Source organism: Epinephelus moara, chromosome 18 (genome assembly GCF_006386435.1).
Source record: "Epinephelus moara isolate mb chromosome 18, YSFRI_EMoa_1.0, whole genome shotgun sequence".
NCBI classification, from domain to species: Eukaryota; Metazoa; Chordata; class Actinopteri; order Perciformes; family Serranidae; genus Epinephelus; species Epinephelus moara.
Genome location: NC_065523.1, coordinates 28,417,917 through 28,439,298, shown reverse-complemented (window position 1 = coordinate 28,439,298; position 21,382 = coordinate 28,417,917). Strand labels below are relative to the sequence as shown.

The 21,382-nt window shown below is 42.4% G+C and overlaps 1 protein-coding gene across 3 annotated transcripts in view; it reads right to left on the bottom strand.

The window, feature by feature from the left end:
• atp2a1 (ATPase sarcoplasmic/endoplasmic reticulum Ca2+ transporting 1) overlaps nucleotides 1-20,960 on the bottom strand; it is a 31,192-nt gene extending 10,232 nt beyond the window's left edge. The window contains exons 1-15 of one of the 3 annotated variants that reach the window (XM_050068701.1): nucleotides 20,798-20,960; nucleotides 20,551-20,687; nucleotides 18,984-19,001; nucleotides 18,240-18,322; nucleotides 13,372-13,476; nucleotides 9,891-10,029; nucleotides 8,373-8,453; nucleotides 8,202-8,287; nucleotides 5,354-5,509; nucleotides 5,042-5,183; nucleotides 1,357-1,523; nucleotides 1,149-1,237; nucleotides 954-1,056; nucleotides 715-846; nucleotides 188-313 (exon numbers count right to left, since the gene is read on the bottom strand). In XM_050068701.1, coding sequence (XP_049924658.1) covers nucleotides 188-313; nucleotides 715-846; nucleotides 954-1,056; nucleotides 1,149-1,237; nucleotides 1,357-1,523; nucleotides 5,042-5,183; nucleotides 5,354-5,509; nucleotides 8,202-8,287; nucleotides 8,373-8,453; nucleotides 9,891-10,029; nucleotides 13,372-13,476; nucleotides 18,240-18,322; nucleotides 18,984-19,001; nucleotides 20,551-20,668 — 1,545 coding nt within the window. In that variant the 5' untranslated portion in view covers nucleotides 20,669-20,687; nucleotides 20,798-20,960. The remainder of the gene's footprint in view (nucleotides 1-187; nucleotides 314-714; nucleotides 847-953; nucleotides 1,057-1,148; nucleotides 1,238-1,356; nucleotides 1,524-5,041; nucleotides 5,184-5,353; nucleotides 5,510-8,201; nucleotides 8,288-8,372; nucleotides 8,454-9,890; nucleotides 10,030-13,371; nucleotides 13,477-18,239; nucleotides 18,323-18,983; nucleotides 19,002-20,550; nucleotides 20,688-20,797) is intronic. The other 2 variants (XM_050068700.1, XM_050068698.1) reach the window with 2 other exon arrangements.
• Between the last annotated feature and the right edge of the window lie 422 nt (nucleotides 20,961-21,382).

The window sequence follows — 21,382 nt, the reverse complement described above, 5'->3', positions numbered from 1 at the left end:
GTTTTATACAATATATGTAGTACGGGGTCCCTGCTCAGTCTCTCTGTCAGCTAAAGGGTCCTTGGCCTGGAAAATATTAAAGACCCCTTGTCCAAATTATTCCCAACCATCAGCACATTGTTCACAGAGCTGCCAGCATGACTGTAGACTCTTTGTGTACTCTACGTCTTGTGTGTCCTACACTCACTTTGACAAACATCTTGTTTCCTACAGGGGCCTTGGCAGACTTAGCAGGAGAGCAGTAGACTGACATTGACTTTCTGTCTCTGGAGAACTCCAGGGTGAACTCCTTCTTCATCAGCTGCTTGATCACCTGTGAGAAAATGAAGGAAAAGAAGGTGAACTGGAGGAAAACAGGCTGAGCCCAGCATCTCTTTTAAGCCAGTTTGTTTGCACTGATTAAACCTGCAAAAGCTTCTTTTGTAACCACATGGGGGCAGTGGACATTAACATATTATCACCTTTTAAGTTGATGGACTTGTGATCATTATTGTCACTATGGCAGACCCCTTACACATACCAGTAGTCTTTTGAGCCATCCTTTTATATACAAAATATGGATTATCACCACTTTAATGTTTTTGGGATGGATGTAGTTGCCAAACACAAATTTAAAGCTGTAATATTTTGGGTAACACTTGCATCTGTGTTTCACTAAAATGTCTTTCTATACAGGATAACACGCATACTGTGTGGAATCTTTTGTGGACTTACAGAACAGCAAGCATTTGCCCGTTCCACCTTGGACAGGCCGCGCACTTCAGTGTTGAACACGTTCATCTTCTCCACCAAACAGGACAGTGCTGTTTCAGTGGCCTCACCCACTTTCTCATAAATGCCCTTGGACTGCATCATGGAAAAATAAGAAAGAACAAGCACACATGTTAAGCTGGCAGTGTGTCACATTTAAAAATACTTGACACAAACACAAAGTTCCCCTGAAAGCTGCAGACCTCGTTGTAGTCCAGAGAAGAGTCATTACACAGAGCGCAGATGGTGGCCAGTTCAACCAGTCCGTCAAACTGGCCGCACTTCACAGACATGCCATTCTTTGTACTGGTAGGAGAATATTCACAAGAATATTAAATCAATGAATTGTTTAGGATTGGGTTATGGTGTTTAGAACGCTTAACTCTTTTGACACTTACACTTCTCCCTCAGGGGTGTACTTTGAGCCCGAGATATCAAACTGACCGAGGGAAACATTGTCACCGTCGACTTTATCGATGATGAACATCTGCATGGAAACATGTCCAAAAAACACATCTGCATTAGATCTGCTCTCATTTTCAGTCACACGTCTGGATTTAAAATGAATATATCTGTGTGACATCACACCTGTGAGTGTGAACCTACCTTAGTTACACACATCTGGTTGGTGGTAAGGGTACCAGTCTTGTCGGAGCAGATGACTGATGTGCAGCCCAGGGTCTCCACAGAGGGCAGGCTTCTGACGATAGCATTCTTCTTGGCCATGCGGCGCGTTCCCAGAGCCAGGCAGGTGGTGATGACAGCGGGCAGACCTGCGATTGACGGAGTGAGAGATTTGGCAGATGGGTATTAAATGAAGCCGTTGCTGGAGGGTGGACAAAACATTAAAAAATCTGCATTCTTTATCAAATGGAAATACCACCCTGAGATGTTAGCAAAAAGCAGGGATGTAGGTAATTTTACCTCGCTGAACATGGGAGTTGCTGGTCTACTGCTGCCTGGATTAATAAGTGAGTTTGTGGTATTGTGTGACTTTCGGATCTGAACTAACATGGTGTCCACAGCAGTACATTGCTTGACTTCTGTTTCTCTGCATTTTGCAAGTACTCGAGTACTTGACAATAATTTGATGTGGGTACTTGAATATGGAAATTACCTTAAATGCCCAGCCCTAGCAGAAACCTGTCAGGTGATGTGGGAAAACATTTTTAAGGACTTGGGAAAATAGCATTTTGATGCTAAAACATATGTGAAAGGGTCGGTGTTGTTGGGGGCTTTATGCATGTTTTAATATAATATTGCTGTGTGTTTTAGACCATTTATTTATTGTGTTTTTAATTGGCAGTGTTGTTTGGTTTTTAATCAGAAGTTTTACTGGATTATGTTTTTAGTTGAGTGATTATTTTTGCATGCGGTGCTGTTTTTCCCACTGCCCCTGAAAGCAGCAGACACTGACCAAACCTCGGGCAGCAATCAGGGCGACGAGCGACAGGTGTGGTGCACAGGAAGTATAACGGAGAAAAGCGGAGGTACAGAGAGGAGGGACGACACAACGACCACGACAGCAGGCGCTCGACGCAGTGACGCAGCGAAAGATACCGGAGCCTGAAGCGCAGCAGGCTGTACCTATTTGGCGAGAATACTCCAGCCTGGGTCAGTAGTTTGGCTACCACCCAGGAAAACCGTGAGTATTTTTCTGACCGTGTTTGTGGTGGGTACTGGAGGGCCGGCTGTGGGACCAGGCAAGTGGTGTGAACTGGGGCTGGTGTGCCTCTGCGTACTGGTTCTTGTTTGTTTCCTTCCTCAGAGTGACCGGAGCAGAGGAGGAAGTGCCACAGGACGAGGAAGGCAGGGCATTGCGGACACATACATCGACCAGAGTTTGAATGTTGGTATTTGAATACATGAGGAACACTACTGGAGAGCTACAGAATGATATAAAAACATAACAATAATAATGATAATAATAATAATAATAATAATGTGCCTGCCCTTTAAGAGAAACTTCTTAGAAAGACCCAAAGAACCAGGTGTCTAGAAAGTCAGATCTGATCTGTCTGTTCAAAACCACCTGGGCTGTAAACCATCTGTCACTGGGCAAGCTGACAACAGTGGTGGTCCCTGCACAGCCCTTAACACATCAGCTGGAACACACCCAAACTAAGGTATTCCTGTTGGAGGGGGCTGCTGCAAGCCATTCAGTCAGATGTCTGTTCAGATGCTTGGCAAAAATCAACTCTGACAGTGGTGTGGGTAAGGTCTGGAGGGTGTCCAGTTTAGTGACATTATGGTGGCATCTGTGTTTGCAGATGATGTTGTCCTTTTGGCATCAGAGGGTGCTCTGATGAGCATTGGCACAGTTTACAGCTGGCTGTGGTGTGACGAGGAGGTATGTGAGCACCTCCAAATCTCAGACTGTGTCTGGCTCACAATATTAAATCGTTCCCATTCAGATGGCAAAAACGTTTCTGATTCAAGTGTGAGAATCTGATGGTTTTTAGGGTCCTGATCACAACTAATCGTAAACCAGAACAATTGTAGCGACAAAGCTAAGTAACTATGCCGACTGTTAATTATTGGCCAAACGTCTTTCCAACTGTCATCTATTGTTGGAGTTGGATAGTGGCCAAAAGAATCATATCAAGAAAAAAGGATTATTTGGCTTCCTGTCTGGGACAAACAGCTGCTTCTCCAAGTTAAGAGCCAGATACGCTGATTCAACCACCTGCTGATGATGCTGTACATCAGTATCAGAAAAGGCAGGCTGGGCAGAGATCCCAGGCCACACCAGGACACATGGAAGTTCATCTCCCAGCTGGCCTGAGAACAATGTGGACAGTTTGGACGATAATCCTGAAGATAAAAGATGTCTGGGCTGTTCTGCTTGCCTTCACCTGTCACTAAAACCACCAAAAAAAAGAATGGAGGTGGATTTGCTTATTCTCACTTCAAAACTTAAATCTCCATCATAATAAACATCAACAAAATTGGCAAAGTCTAAAGTCCAAAATACTCTGCTGATTTAGCTTTGCATTCCTACAGTGACAGAGTGCAACGCATCACACTCTGAAAACCATGCCCACTGTAAGGAAAGCTCTCAGCGCCACAATATGCAACTTAGGGCTATATAACAAAATCCCTATAGCTAGCTAAAAACATTAGATATCAGCATGTCATGTCATGGCATCAGGATTGTTTTAGCACCCTAAGTCTACCAGAGAGGAAAAGTTACACTAACAAACCTAATATTGTTGGTCGAAAGGGTGGTAGTGTGGCTGAGTGATGTAAGGTGCTTTAGGTCTTAATGTGTAAAAGCTGAGTTTTTTGGTTTTGCAGTTTCTAAAAGCTCAGTTATGGATTTTTTACCACAGTGGTTCTCAAATGATGCCAATCCAGGATTTTGTGATAACCATTCATTATTTTTGCAATATTCTACAAAAAGTTATGAATGAATTTTTAACTGACTGTATCAGTATGTTGTGCGCACCCATTTTCCTAATAAGGAGGCAAACTGTAGCACAAAAAAAATCTAATTTAATTTAATAAACCTTCATAGGGAAACTATTTGTCACCATCCGTGCATGGGAATTCTAAGTGTGTGACACATCAAAAGCCCTGATTGGCAGCCAGTGTGAGGGATGATAATTAAAAGGAAAACAGCGTGAGGACAATGGATCGCTTTATTGTACGGAGCAAATTATAACAAAGCACCAGCAAAGACAAGCTACCACCGAAAGAAAAGAGAAAAAACACTGTCAGTAGACAGTATCGCAAGATTGTTCCAAAGATTCTTCTTCATTGCCAAAACCTGGCGCCTACATTATCCACAATTTGACTGGCAACAGTTCAATCAGAGATTCAGGTGTGTTATGCTAGTAGCGGCTAATGTAGCCTCGAGCAGTGTTAAGGAGCCTACAAAGGTCTGGTAAGGTAATTTCTTTCTAACTCCAGTTTTAAACTTGTAGTTTTGAGCCCCAAATGACATTGACTCAAGTGACATAAAATATATATAAAACATATAAATAAAATTGAAATTGAATTGAAATTGACATGAGGCAATTTATCAGACTTTGTGTTGCTCATTCTGGAGCAACGACAGGTTTTAATGCAACTTTTTAAACATATGCAGCAGTACTCCCCAAGACCTGCAAGCAGACTTTGATGAGCACAACTGATCCAGCTCCTCCTTGATAAGCTGTATGGTAATATTATAATGATCAATCATAAGCCAGTTTTTAATGGAGCGTCAGATAGATGAGCTGCACGAGATGAATCTTAGGTATGATAATCTTCTTGGAGAACAAAGTGGAAGTTAATCCCAGGGGCTTACCTTCAGGGATGGCAGCCACAGCCAGAGCCACAGCAATCTTGAAATAGTAGATAGCACCGCGGAACCAGGAGCCTCCGTGAACGGGGTCATTAAAATGGCCAATGTTGATTATCCACACAGCCACACAGATGAGGGAGATGACCTGGAGGACAGACAGTCAGACAGATGTATGAGACATTGGCTGTAGATTTTGTTTTGTATACATATTAAGCCATTTAATATAGTATTATCTATTTTTTTTTACTAATGAATAGATAAATAAAAGCTGTCTGCGGTGATACGGTGTCAGATTTATTTTTCTGCCTCACGAACCTTGGACAGCTGCTCTCCAAACTCGTCCAGTTTCTGCTGCAGAGGGGTCTTCTCCTGCTCAGTGGCAGCCATCTGGTCACGGATTTTACCGATCTCAGTGGACACACCAGTTGCAATAGCAATGCCAGTGGCTTTTCCTGCAGCGATGTTGGTACCCTGAGCAGAGTTTTAAGAGAGAACATCATATAGTTAACATTAGTTGGTCAATCTGGACCAAACAGACTGAGATTGAAATTTTGACTGAAATTAGTGTTCCCCAGAGGACGAATCCTTGGTGACTTTCATGTAGTGCCAATATGAGGTTGACATTTGTGGTGAACAACACATTCTAATTTCGACCTAGTTGCATATCGACGTTTAATCATGGACTTTCCACGTCCAGATACAACGTGAAAGGTTCCCTGGGTGCGTTGGTTGTTGATGTTCTGGGGCGCTGTGTCAAGTTCTGCCTGTTTACATGCATTGTCTTCTTTCAAGATACACTTCCATTTTCACAGGAAATTCACCGTTTACATTCAGCCTCTTTCAAAATCAACACACTATGTTGGTTAAACACCAGGAATTTATGTTTTCTTGCCTTCAACAACACTCGCATGTGGTTGGGTTTAGGCAACAAAAGCACGTGGTTGGGTTTACGAAAAAAGAACAGGGTTTGGCTTTAGGATCTTGTGGGACGTGAACACTGCTGCTCTCCCAGATGAAAGTCTGTGTTTGTTGGACCCATACACCAAAACTCTGGGCTGAATTCACAAAAGGATTGCGTGGCTTTTGCGGCCGCTAAACCGGTAAAAATGGAGCAAACAGATACGGTCTAATTCACAAAGCACGCGCAGAGGGTGAAATGCTCCACTAACTGCGCTGCCAAGCAGATTGCGTCTCGGTGCTCCGGTGTTATTTGCACGTATTTAAATGAGGTAATATGCATATATTTGGCGCAAAAATTGCCCCTTTCTATGCAAATGAGCCTCATTGATAAACAACGTCTAATTCACTAACACCAGCGCTAATAGCCACACGCAGTTTGAGTGAAGTAAATAACGTCTTTAGAAAGCTGGTGCAAACTGGGCGCTCCTCTGTGGAAGCCTCTCGCCCAGACTTTCCAGTGATCGTGGCAGCAGTGATCGTCTGTTAAATCAGTCTGTAAATAATATTTTGACATTATTATTATAATCATTATTACTTTAATGGCATCCGAAGATATTGATGCGTTGAACAGGTGACAGTCTGCGGCCGTTCTCAAAACGCACTTCTGTCACGCACTTCAAAAGCAACTTTCAATAATTTATTTTACGAAACGGGGGAAACAAATGTGAACAAAAACGGTTCCATAATTCATATTAAATTCAAAAGATATCGAAAAAACAGCTACAAGTGAGAGGGAATAGTAATAAAGTGGTCAAATCCACAGCCTCAACCCATCCCACACTGTTAGACTGACTCACCAGCAGACGTCACTACATGAGGGTATACAGTATTCAGTACTTTGCCAAACACTTACCATGCCATGCCATGTGGCTAATTGCAATCAGGGGCAAACTGCACTCAGCTGCCAAACTTTGTGGGCGTGTTTGCGCTGGTATATCATTAGCGCAATATCCTTTGTGAATAGGACGTTAAGACGGAGCAAACTGCGGGTGCAAGTGAAGTGCAATTCAAGGTGCTATCAGCGGCTGCAGTTCATTCTTTGTGAATTAGGCCCTCTGACTTTTGCTGCCTTAACTTTTGTTAGTGTCCAAGCACCAAATTTCGACGACTTTGGATTGAGACCGGGTTGTGGTGAAATGTCTAAACAAATATTGGATGAATCGCTATGACATTTGTTCCAGACATTCGTGTACCTCACAGCCTAACACAGCTGCTGGCTTAGCTTTAGACTCTTTAGCTGGTTACTGTTTTCCACAACACACACATGTATGGGTGTACTTTTATTAGGCAGGAGGTCATCATTTTGGAAAAAGTTGTCACCTCGTCAGTTTCTAGCTGTGCAGACAACTGCTCGGAAAAGCGGAAATTTAAGAACATTTTCTTTGTGACATCAACACGCTAACATGCCTAAGATGTGCTGTATGATTGGTTATATGACTGAATAGACCAAAAAGCCAAGTGTACAGTTTTACATCATACCAGATGGGAAATCGTGAAAGAAAAAGAGGCTGGCAACCATCAAACCACACTTATGTCTGCTCTACCCATTTCATAAGTGAGAAAAATGATGATGTACATGGATGTGTGATCAGGCAGTGGTAGGCTACACGTTTGTATATTCAAGAGATGGCCATTTCTTTGGGTTGATGTCTCACCGGGCGGTTGTGGCTCAGAGGTGGAGTGGGTCGTCCACCAATTGGAAAAGCGGGGGTTTGATCCCTGGCTTCTCCTGTCCATATGTTGAAGTATCTGTGGGCAAGATACTGAACCCCAAATTGTTCCCGATGTTCCATGTGAGAATGATTGAGTAATAGATGGCACCCTGTACGGTAGCCTCGGCCAACAGTGTGTGAATGTGTGTGGACGGGTGAATGTGACTCAGTAGCATAAAAGTGCTTTGAGTGGTCAGAAGACTAGAAAGGTGCTATACAAGTGCAGTCCATTTACTGGTCTGCAGTGGTGTTGTATAGGCAACTTTTTGCTCATATCTCCCCCTAAAATGACCAGAAAGGGCTTCAAAAGAGTCAAACGCCGTATTGGACTCAATATGCTTCAATCAAAATGTAACTCAGGGTTGTGAAATTAACATGAAAGCATGAAAAACTGAGGCTCGCTTAAGATTTCGCTGTGCACAAACTTTGTGCACATTTTATATGTTACATAAGAGTGGAAAATGAAGAGTGGAGCGATAAAAGAGACTCACGGAGAACAGCATGTTCTTCTTGTCCTGGTTGACGGCTCGGGGGTCTGGGACGGCATCGGTATGTTTAATCACACTGACAGATTCACCTACAGGAGACACAAGGTATGGTTGGGGTGGTCAGGTAAGGAAGCAAAATAAAAAAAGATGCCATGTTTGTCCGAGAACACTGACCAGTAAGAATGGACTGGTCCACACGCAGGGTTGTAGATTTGATGGAGATGATCCTGATGTCAGCAGGCACTTTGTCACCAACTAAACACACGCAGAGAAATACACAAAAAAGTGAATCATGATGGTTTTGTTTATGAGCCTTTACCGTCTCTGCAGGATTATAGCACATACAGCTTCATATTAATCTGACTGCAGCATTACAGCAGGATGGATGGAGGGAGGGAAGGGAGGGGTTGTGGGGTTGATTGACTGGTTTTAGCACTCTGGATGGATCGTGTTGTTGTTGAAAACTGATACCACAGTCAGAGACAGAGGGAGAGGGAGACCTTGGGGAGATCATGAAATGAAAAGAACAGGTGTACAGCAAACAGGGAGAGGGAGAGACAGAGGAGCGAGTCCGCCTGTCGATATTAAGTGTATTTATACTCAAGCTTGTTTTTTTCCTTCCCGCAGCAAGTTCCTTCAGCTCCCCTCCACCCCTTTTTTTCTGCGACTGCCTTAAAAGGGCCCGTGTTCATTCTCAAGGACACCGGGAGACGTGCTCACACACACACACACACACACACACACACACACACACACACACACACACACACACACAAACACACACACGTGCATGTGACTCTTTGAAGTGTATGAGTGAATGAGCCGAGACGCTTGACTTGTTCTTTATGTGGAGTCAGGAGTCAAACAAATAGCAAAAGTCATCTGTTTGAAATCATCTCAAGCTCAGAGTGTAACATTATAATGTATTCTGAGCCAATCGTGAGTTCATAAAACACTTCTTGTCTGGATCCAAGGTTGAGAAGTCCTTGATAAGCCACAGAGATGAGCTTTGGCTTAGTTATTAGTATGTGCTACATAGTTAAAGTGTGTCCTCAATATTAATACAGTATATTCTTAGTATGTAGTATCCAGTATACTCCTTTGAGGGACCCTTTACCTGTTATTGGGTAAAGTGACAACCCCTGACTAAGTGATTTATTCATGTAATGTCTTGGCCAGGTCGCCCCTGGATAGAGATTCTTGATCTCAATGGGACTTACCTGGTCAAATATGGGTCAAATAATAAGAAGAAAAAAGTATAGCATGTACAATCATACTTTTATATGCTACCGTTGCAATTTAAAACTGTCCATGAACTGGACTTTGCTCGCTAAAATTGTGTAGTATGAAGAATTTGGAACATATTTTCTCCTCTCCTGTATTACACCACTGAAGTGAGCACACAACAAGTCTTATCCTGTGGGGTTACTTTCAGGAAATTGCCCTTGACCTTTAACCCTGTGTGGCTTCAGTCAGGATAATTGTCGACTGCTCTGAGTCACATTATTGCACTGAAATAACAGGATTTCCTGTGCAGCGTCCGACACCAAGTATAGATATTCTTTGACCCTGAAGGTCTCTGCAGACACCAAATTACAATGATTCTGACTGTTCCTGGAGCGTTTTCAGTGTGTTTCACATGTGAGCAGGTAAAGCTGTGAAAAAAAAGCCCTTGAGTTTTGGGGATCTTACCGGAAACCTCCACCACATCACCAGGAACAATCTCCCTGGCCTTGATTCTCTGCACACTCTTCCTGTCTGCGCGGTAAACTTTGCCCATCTCAGGCTCGTACTCCTTCAGAGCTTCAATGGCACTCTCTGCGTTGCGCTCCTGTTGCAAAAACACAAGCAGAACGAAATATAAAATATAGTCATTTTAGTACCATAACATCCCTGATAATGCCAACTCCAGACACACCTCTTCGTGCTTTAGTGTGAAACTCCAAACCAGAGCTGTACCCACTCTTAGCTAAATGCGCTCAAACTTTAAGGGGTATTAGGGTAAGTGTTTTAATTTATTGTGGTATGTGTACTTTAGCATATGTATAGTGGTATGTCTATTGCAGTAGATGTATTATGGCATATGTTATGATGTTTGTATTTCAGTACATATACTGTGGTGTGTATATTGAAGTGTGTGGACTGTGGTTTATATATTTTATTGTGCCTTCCATGGTTATAGTGTATTGTGGTTGTATGATGTTTTAAACTGTATATTTTAATCACATTTTAGGTCAACATGTAAAAGCGCAACTAGGGACAGGAGTTGGAAATTAGCAACACATCAGTCCTATACTCTGTACTGGAACTGTGTTACATTGCTTTTTTTTTTTTTTTTGCTTTTTTTTTTACCTCTCATGGTGGACAAAAAAACCCTGAATTGAATATTAATATAATCCTGTACATATTCCTGCAATAACTTGCAGGGGGGGGGGGGGGATTAAAGTGTTAGACAGACAAAATTCATTTTTAGGAGTTAAACAAAGAGAAACTCAGATAATCTGCTTCAAAAGGACTGTGAGGTTTTGGTCAGATTTCATTGACACTGTTGGCAAAAAAGCAAATAAATACAGAAAATAAACACAGAAACGTCTCGAATGAAATTACTAAACTGTTTTATGTTATATTCTGGAGGACCCCAGTGCTCATAAGAAAAAGAAAATAGGTTTTCAGGGCTTTAAAATGTTTATTTCAACCATATATTTGCAGCTGTCCCTACTTTTTTGGTACTTGCTGTCATTTCCATTTTTCCAATTTGTTTCAGCTGAATGTCACAACTCCCTGGAGTTAATTAGAGGGTTATTCAGATCACCTGTTGCACAGGGTGTGGAGACTGGCTCCTGATTAGGAACTGAGAGCAGCTTGGTGCATTTCTCCTCTGGGCCAATGGGGGTGTGACTACGTCCTTTCTTCAGGGCTTAAGAGTGGGCGTTCTGAGCCATCGTCGACCTAATGCACACCTCATTTTAGCACAGTGCTGTCAGCCAGACACTCTGGTCTCTAGGCTTTTTTTTTTTTGGGCAATGTCTTTGCTGTGTTTTGTTTTTTGGGTTGAGGGTGAATTTGAGTACTATAAAATCCAAGTGTAGGAAATATTAAAGAACACCTTTCCACTACCTGCATCACAGCAGATGTTAATGCTGTTCATGCAGGAGTTTTTGCTTTCCTAACATTAACATGCACGCCCGCAGGCTTCATATTGTTTTCATAAAAAAACCCTTTATACATATTCATTTAATATCGAAAAGGCATTTAACAAGCTCTTGAGATTTTATCTCCAATTAAATATTTTTTATACTGTGTATCTGAAAGTGGTTGTCAGGCCTCTCCCAGTCAACTGAAATCTGGGAAATCAGCACTGCCACAGAAAAGTCTATATAATGGCATGTGTGGTTAACCATCCGATCAACCCATAAATACATTAACATAATCAGCAATTCAAGTTGTTGAGAATGTGAAGTCAGTCTGTACATACATCTGAAAAGAGCACAAAGACATTAATACATCACCTGAGGGGCGGGATGTGAGTAGTTAAAGTTATAACTGTTTGACATCTAAGAAATCTTCAGTGACCACCTATATAGTGGTTGCAAAGGTGTAGTTTATTTTTGTCAACATTTGGAGGGACACATTAGGCAGGGAAGGTCTGAGGGTCCTACCCCAAGAAATTCTAAGCATCAAACACTTCCTTTCCTGCATAGTGGATTTTTATGCACCAATGTATGGTGGAAGTGTCATGACTCTTCCTGCTCCAACTGTGCATTTCATTACAGTACAGTTTTCATTAATCGTCTTTCTGTTTGATGGCCAATTGCAACCATTGTTTTTGGGGGGTTACATACTGCCACCACTTACTTTACCAGAAGCATAGTTGTGTCAATGAGTTGCATTCTAGTTGGGAAGGCTGTGGCTCAGAGGTAGAGCAGGTTGACCACCAATTGAAAGATAAGCAGTTCGCTCCTCCAGTCCGCATGCCAAAGCATCCTTGGGCAAGATACTTAACCCCAAATTGCTTCTGATGGCTGATCCATTGGTGTGTGTGAATGTGACATGTAGTGTAAAAAGCACTGTGGTCTGTGAATGAGGGCACAGTCACACATAAGCGAATGCAGGCTGAGGTGATGAATATGAGCAGTGCCGGATGTGACACAAAACCAGCTTAGCCAGCTTGCTAATAAATACAACGAAATATGATGTCATTGGTACATTTTCTATTTTCTTGTGTTCCTTGCCTGTCTCCTAACTTCCATCCAGCCAGGCAGCATTTCTCATGTGGGGCAGTTAGTATTTTTCATGGCCAGTGTCAGACAATATGAGCTGAGTAGACAAGGCAACAATTAATGTCTCCTCCAGACAGCTAATGACAGTCAAGCAGGTCCAACCACACATACTTTTTGCTATGGGCTGAGGCTGCAACAAAATTGACCTGCACACGATGCAAATTTGCTCCACTCACATCGAAAGGAAGTACATGGGTGGTGACTTTTGCAGTGTGTGTGTTTGCAGTATATGGTGTCGGTCTGCTGAGCAACAGGTTGATGAAGTGAAACAGGCCGATGTTCAGTCTGTGGTTTCTTCCAAGGCTGCCCTCGACCGCCTCAAAGTGTAAAGCCCAACTTATGCCAGCCGCCCTCCCTCCCTCTATTCTCCCCCATACCCCCCATGTGTGAATCCTTGTGCATAGTTTCCAAATGACTGCCGCAGGGTTGATATGAACCCCCCCGACCACCACCACGGACACATACAAACACATACACACACACCCCAGGCCTGTGGTAACCCGATCGTCCCTCTGTATTTTTACTGTGGATTGCACAGTGTGGATTGTAACAAAGCAGACGGCAGTTTGAGCCTTCAAGGGTCCCAGTCCTCCATCACCCCCCCTTCGCCCCTCCACTCGCCCCCACTGGCTTAACCTTTCGCCTTTTCACCTCCGGCTGACGTCAGACCTCTCATTCTGGACTCCCTCGAACTCTTGAGCTCTCGTGTGCTTGCTGTAAAGGACACGGGCTGCAAGCTGAACAGGCCGTCCGTCGTGTGTGATTTATTGTGTGTGACTGTTACTAAGTATAAGAGTCTATTTAGGTGTGTGTAAAAGACAGCATTCAGGGGCAGGTATGTGTCCTTGTGATTGTTCCTCTGTGTGTGTGTGTGTGTGCGTGTGTTCACTGACCTGCCACACTCCAACAACAGCATTTGCAATGAGGATGAGGAGGATGACGAAGGGCTCAACGAAAGCAGTGACAGTCTCCTCACCTTCCTCAAACCAAGCCAGCACCTGTGGTGGCGAGAGAAAGTACATAGAGTGTAAATTTAAATGAAAATATAATTTACCGGCACTTAATATTTATGATTTCCGTGAAGTGTAATGACAGAGAGCCACCGTGAACATGGCAGTGTTCACTTTCAAATCTCAGATTTTATCCCCTTAAATTATTTTCTCCTTCTTAATTCTCATGTTAAAACAAAATAAAAAAGAATCTATGAACATTCGGGGACAACACTTCCAACAATTATATTCATGATAAATCAATTCTGATTTTAATCTTTAGAATGTCAAAAAATAGTGAAATATTCCCAGATATTCACACATTCCCAGTGTAAGATGATGTCTTTAAAGTGCTTGTTTTGTACAAAATCCAAAGATATTCTATTTACAATCATATAAAACGGAAACAGACGTTTGAGGCACACAGTAGAAAATGATGAGCCTTTTTACTTTTTCAAGAAAGGTTGTTTTTCGGTTTGATTTGTCAGTAGGGTAACAGCAGAAACTGTTGGCCCAATTTTCATAAAACTTGGTGGGCAAAGGAACACAAATTCAAAGCACGAGCGAGATAATCATTATTTTTCACTTTCGTTTTGCAAATCAGGACATTTAGTCTAGGCAGAGGCCTGTACTCTCCAAGTGCCCTTCTAGTTAATTAAGTACTTACACAAATCAATAATCACAACTTTTGTTTGTTACACATACTGACATCATATAAACCTGCATGTTAACCCTTCTTTAAGCTGTATGTTGTAGCGATGAAACCATTGGTCGATCAAAAGAAAATACAAATGCAATTTTGATCGAACTGTCATTCATAAAAGTCATTTATTAAGCAAAAATGCCAAACCGTCTGTGGTCTGAAACCATTAATTTAATGCCTTTAAAAAAAAAAAAAAAAATCAGTGTAAATCAAATCAATTGATGGTCAGCTTCACTATTTTCTGACATCAATTATTAAAAAAAAAGAAAAGAAAATAGGCGTTTGTGACTGGTGAGTGTTATTAGTGAATGATACTGACTCCATTTTGAGTTACAACAGTACAGTCCAGTGACAAATTAAAGAAATATTAAGTAATTAAGCAGTAATTAAGTACTTAACATCCAGTCATGCTCTGTGACTTTAGAAAAATGCTAAGCAGGCCCAGTTGACTCAGGTTTTTTTGTTGTTGTTGTTGTTGTTGTTGTTTTTTAGTGAGACCTTTGCCTGGCTTGTTAAACTCTCCACCACCATCCTCAAAACACCAAATAAGGGTGTATTTATTGAAAGGAATAGTTTAATCCCTCCACTATAGTTCCAGTCAACTCGGCCTCACTCTGAAGTTGTTGAAATCCGGCACTTGGTCAGTGACAGCCAGCGTCAGACACCAACAAAAAAAGCTGTCCTGTCACGTCGGCATGGTACATTGCTCGTCGCCATTATTTAACAGCGCCTGGCGACGTCAGGAGGAAACGCAGCAGGACAACAACGAAAGTTAAGGGTGCAGAAGTCTGAGTAGGGTGGGTGGGAGTGGTGGTGGATGGGTGCAACCACTGACTTTCACCCAGGAGGCTGGTGTTCACTTCCTTTAAGATTGCAAAGCCAAACCCTGTTTTCTTTTCCTAAACCAAACCACGTGCGTTTGTTGGTAAAATATAACCATGTGCATATGTTGTTGAAAGGGAAAAAAAAAAGTTAATTGGCGGTGTTGTACTGACGTAGTGCTTTTACTTTGAAAGAGACTGTGAGAATGAAACTGCTTTTCTAAAACAGACAATGCATGTAACAGGCAGAACAACAACTAACGTACCCAGGGTACCTTACACGTTGTATCTTGACGTGGAAAGTCCATAACCAAAGAGTGAGTGTGTTGTTCCGGTGCGTTATAGAATCAGAGGTGCATTAAAGCTTTTCTGGTGGCACAACTTCTTACTAAAACTCTTTATGTTGTTTTTTCCTTTTAATATTTTGCTTATCACTTTAATTTGTCGGCCATTACTGTGGTTGTTAAGCCTGTAATGCTGCTTGGCTCGAGTGTCTTAAAGTGTGTGGTGCACCTGTTTCTCAGGGTGACAGCATTATTTTTTACTGCTGCTCAGCATTAAACATAAACATAAAGCCGGGGCGAGCGGCTATTTATGAGCGTTATCCAGATCAAATGACATTTGTCATTGTCGTCTCTTATGTCATCCTATGTGTGAAATCTTTCCTCTACATGTGACTCTTTTCCAAACCTATAGTCTCACACGTGTTGGGCCCCTGTGAGCAGGAGTCTGTTTCGGAAAGCCTTCGTGTTGACATTGACACAGATTAGTTGCAGGCCAGCGGAGCACGGAGCTAACCAGAGAGAGACGAGAGGAGCCTCATCCTTCTCGTGTAGCATGTAGCTTTTTGCTCCTCTTCATTATCATTATCTGCCATGTTTTTCATCTCACATCTTTTCTCACCCTTTTCCAAAAATAGTGACTATTGCTCACGCTCTCCAGTCTGTCTTCACCCTGCCTCTCTCTTCAATCGATCTCCAGGATGAGAGTCAGAGGCTGTCAGCACACTGTGGCGGCACGACATTCCTGTGTGTATGAATAGGATGGCCGTGTATTTGCAGTATTTAGTGTTCTCTCTTTTAGAAACCATATACGACTCTGAATCTATTGCTCTCGTTTGCCATTGTAACAAACAATGCCATTGTGCAACCCAATCCCGTCTCCCCCTCCTCGCCCTCCTCCGTGTCTCTCACTCTCTCCTGCTGCTGCAAGCCATCCCTCGTTCCTTCCATCCCTGACCTTTGTGCAAGGATACAGTTTCTCGTCCTGGCTTGAGACTTTCTTAAAATAAAGCTCCTGCCATGCATATGTACACACACACACACACACACACACACACACACTCTTTGTCTTTATCTTGCTCTCTCTATTCCGCACACACACACACACACACACACACACACAGCCGTCAGGCCTTCTAAGGCCATAGTGACAGCTGTGCAGGGAGGCCAGAGGGCAGAGATCGAGGATTAAGACAATGTGTCCAGCCTACTCTCCTCCACAAAACTGTTTCGGAGAGAGCAGCAGGGGAGGGGAGGAGGGAGAGAAAGGGATTCCTTGTGTAAATGAGAGTGAGGACACGGGTCCAAATGTAATTTAATAACTCAGGGATGTACGCGCTGTGTTTGTCAGCCCGAGTGTGTGAGCGTGTGTGTAATCACAATGAAAACAGACGAGGGGGTCAGAAAAGATGCAGCTCAGTTTGCGCTTCTCACGTCACTGTCAGGCTCTTGTTGTTGCCATTCTTGTTCCCTTTTATTACTTTTATTTTAAAAAGTAGTTTCCCTTGAGGTTTAGAGGCGCTTCATCATCATCACGCCACGTTTAGATGCAAGAAATGACCTTGTGTGCAACAACTTTGAGCAGCTACCTGACTTTGTCGCCTCTGAAGCATCTCCTCAGCTAAATTCAGACTTAACCTTAACCTGAACATAACCATTTGATTGGTGGAGCTTGTTATGGACGGGTAGGAGCAAGGTCATGAAAGTACTTTAATGACTGATACCACTTTCTAATTGGTCAACGTCAACATGCTAAATGTAGAGTTATGATGGGTGTAAATTTGCTGAAATGGCCGTTCTCACTGTCTAATAGTAACCCTCTATATAATGATCTTATCCAGGGGTGTCAAACTCATTTTAGTTCAGGGGCCACATACAGCCCAATTTGATCTTAAGTGGGCCGCACCAGTGAAACCACTGCATAATAACCTGTAAATATCAACCCCTTCAGTCTCTTTCATTCTGAAATTGTTCATCCATTTACCAAAGAAAAAAGAAAGAAAAATTATGTGCAAATTCAACAATATGTCTTAGTTTTTCCACATTGAGTCAGTCTACTACTCACTTTCATTACATGTGACTTTTTCATAATTTTCCACTAAAGTGGAAACTATTGGAGAAGCAGGTTAAGTCTTCCCCTGCCTTTACAACCATTTATAATCTGAAGTTTTGTCTGGTACAGATTCTTTCGTGCTGAAGCTGTTGGTTGACAGTATTTTGCACAATGTTCAATATCTTTGAATATGACCATAGAACATATTAATTGTTATTTCAGAGAGCTGTATTCTGGTCAGAATGGAAATGCCTCTGAGGCAGCATTTTACATGGAGTATCTACTCACTGTTTAAATTTCTCCTGTAACCTCTTAGCCTTCATATATGCATCTACATTAGGTGTGCAAAGTCATCTAGAGGGCTAATTGGACCCTTTGGCGGGCCGGTTGTTGCCCATATGTTTGAAACTCCTGATCTAATCTAATCATTTAATAACTGAATAACATTTTGTGGCAGAGGGGAAAATTAGGAAACAGTTTTTAAGGGGAAAATACTGAGATAAGACACAAAAATTAGTAATTTTATGACACAAACACAGCTATTTTATACTGTTCAGCAACAGGTTTCGACTTTAACTTGAGAGTTTTGAGAAAATATATTCTTGTCTTTCATCTCGTATTGGCTTTTTGCCTCTTTTACAAAAACTTACATTCACATCTGATGTTTGGACTCAGTTACTGGGACTCTTTAGGGACCAAATGTCAATAAAAATAAATGTAAAGTAGGAAAGGAACTACATATGTGATCTAATATGCAACACCTTAATCCAAACTGGAACAAACATCTCTGTCTTTGCAAAGAAAGATCAAGATGGCCATATTCTAAAACCTTTCAGGCTTCCCTGCATGTATGTACTAAACCATGTGAATACAAATGCTCTGTATTATGTGAAGGGAAACGTGAGCAAACTCACAAAAGAGATGCAGGCGGCCAGCAGTAAGATTCTGACCAACAGGTCTTCAAACTGTTCCACCACCAGCTCCCAGATAGTCTTTCCTGTTAGAAAAATACACCAGATCACAAACAGAAGTGAAGTGTCCACGCTGTAAATGTTAATATATGTCTATATTTGCATGGTAAGTGGTTTAAATGTTATGGAACATCAATATAATCTCAATTTATGTGCTTTTGCATGCAACATCACTTTACCAATAAGGGTTTAGTAGGAGGAGCAGTGATTGTGATGAAGCCAATGATGAATATGTGGTAAGTGATGATCTATTTTGCTTCAGCAACCTCATATGAAGCATTAAAAAAAATCTGCCCCTTAAATGATCTGCATGATCTTAAACTCCTGCCATATTGCCTGATTTGCTAGCTGTAAAACCATCAGTGCAGACAGGCATGAAAAAAGCCATATACAACATCAGCAGGCCACAGATACTGAATGGCTTTGTCATTTGATTTCTTGATTGTGTGCAGTGTGAACACGTTAGTAGTTTGCGTCACTCTAACTGTCTCCAAACCTGTGGCACACTGGTGAGACAGAACAAGGAGCCAACGACAGGTGTTAGACAAATGACTGTGTGACTTGTCATCACAGGAAGCGAGGGGAGACAGGTGCGTCCGGTCCCGGTCGCACAAAGTTAAAAGATGCACTCTGATCATGTGATTCAAACAGTAATAATTACGAAGCAGGTGTTTAAAGTGGACTCACCCTCCTCTGCTGGCAGCTCTGTGGGTGAAGAGGCAGAGACACAAAGATTATTGATAAAGTATACACACCAAATTTACTGCATTTTTTTTTTAAGTTTGCAGCGTCAAATGTTGATGAGGCAAAAACTTTTGGCATATTTATGAATCAAAACCGAATATCACTTGACCAAAAAAAACAGTGGTGAACCTAGTGCAATCAGCATCTTGGGCAAGCTTCCTGTGGTGCCCTATTTATTGCAAAATTTGTCATGTTTATTTTGCTTTGTTTTGTACTGCGGCCTTTTTGTTTTCTCTTACTCTAAGGATCTCCACAAACACACCACTATAGCCATCGATGCTCAAGCATACTGACTGTGATGATCACTGACCGATAAACACATTGCCAGGACTAGAGGCTGTACCCCTGCTACAGACTGACCGTTAGCATTAGAGCTTTGGATCATTTTTCCCTCATGTTTGTGGAGGTTTTTTTAGGGCAGAGGGGGGATTTGTTGGGAACTCGGCCTATGTTGCCTGCAAGAAGATCTGCACTAACAGAAACTATAATTTATATTAACTATTTGTTGGAATCTGTGTGATTAATGTTAAGTAGCAGCTGCTTTGTCCCTCAGTTTACGACAGAAATGTGGCGACTTTACTAACTGACCTTTACAATGACCTTATTTACTCTGTTAATGCAGTTTGCTGTAACATCCATCTGTTAGATGAGATGCTCCAAACACAGAGTCACTGCAACCTGTTGAGCGTGATTCAAAGCAACCATAAGATGGTTCAAAGCTTTCTCCAGCATGCATGCTCACAAAGACATTATCGTGTAAAAATTGTTAAGTCTTGTTTGTCACAGATAGGCCTTTAGAAATAGCAGACGTAATTACACAGGTTTAATTAATAACATTAATAATTTGTTTGAGGAGCACTTGAATGCAGCAGAGCTCTTGTTAATGATTTGACAATAATAATAATTTGATCTCAAGCCTTTTCGGGAGCTTTCAGCTGCATTTCACGGCCTTCCTCAACCTATAGAGTTTGCTCAACTCCATCCGCTGAGAGAAGCAGTTAGTAACTAATTTGACCTTGAGTTGTTTCCAAAGTTATATTTGAATTTTCTAATAAATAATCTTCAATCAAAACTAAAGCCAGAAGCGGTTGTCAGAAACCTGAAACTCTGATGCACCTGCTCCACAAACATCACCCCCCTCCTTTTGTTTCCCGTAATTAGACCATCATCAAAAACATCACACACTGCGCCGGTTCATCTATCAGTCATCTACTTCTCCTCCTGCTCTTTCTTCTCCCCTTGCTAAACCCCTCAGATAGTGTCTCTGCCTCTATGCCATCAGCTCTCCTCCAAGCTAAATCCAATGCAATGATGCATACAGAGATTCTCCAATCATTTCATTCATCATTACTCTGTCTGCACACTCTCCAATGCTCCATCCAACTGTCTCCTCCATCCATCCATCCATCCATCCATCCATCCATCCATCCATCCATCCATCCATCCATCCATTCCATCCATCCATCCATCCATCCATCCATCCATCCATCCATCTTTTTCTCTCCCTCACCGTTGAAGCCATACTTGTCCAGGTTCTTCTTGACCTGCTCAGGCGAGAGGCCGGTTTCTTCAGTGACGCCAAAGTAGGACAGGACGTCCGGGCCCTCTTTCATGTGTGCGCACTCCATCCTTGCTGAAACGGAGAGGCTTCAGTAGCAGAAGGGATAGAAAGCACAGAAACATTCACATCAAGTCTGAGCAGCCCAGCTGGCCTGATACTCAAAGTTACAACAAGTGAAGCTCAAATGTTCACCCACCACTTTCTTGAAGTGTGGGATTGGGATTAAAAACTGGCAACCCCCTGCGTTCACACTGGCTCTCTCTCTACCCCCTCACACACTCTCTCTAGCTCTCGCTCTGGGCTGTCGCTCTCCTCTCGGAGCCCTGGACTGACAGAAAGTGCAACCCGGCAAACTGTCCTGAAAAGTTTTATACAGATGAAAAAGATGCCTCATTGGTGCTTGCTGGCCATGTACTCCCCCTCATTGGCTGAGAACGTCACAAATAGGTGGGCAGGGATGGTCCTGTGGTAAAGAATTGGGAGGGCTGGGGGGGGGTGGGAGAGGGCAGCAACTGCGGAGGGGTCTGCTGCCCCAGCAAGCTGGAAATAAGATGTGCATGAGAGAACATGCATGTTCAGGGGCAACGTACCGGCTTTCTGAATGAGAGGTAGGGGACACTGATGAGCTCATGACAGAGTACTACTTAGTGTTTGTGTGTGCACATGTTTGTGGACACGTGAACACATTCATCTACTCAACAAGTGAATTAAAACAAGTTTTAAAAGGTCACTTTCACCCCTGCTTTTCCTGAAGCAAACCTACTGTTAATAAACTAAATCT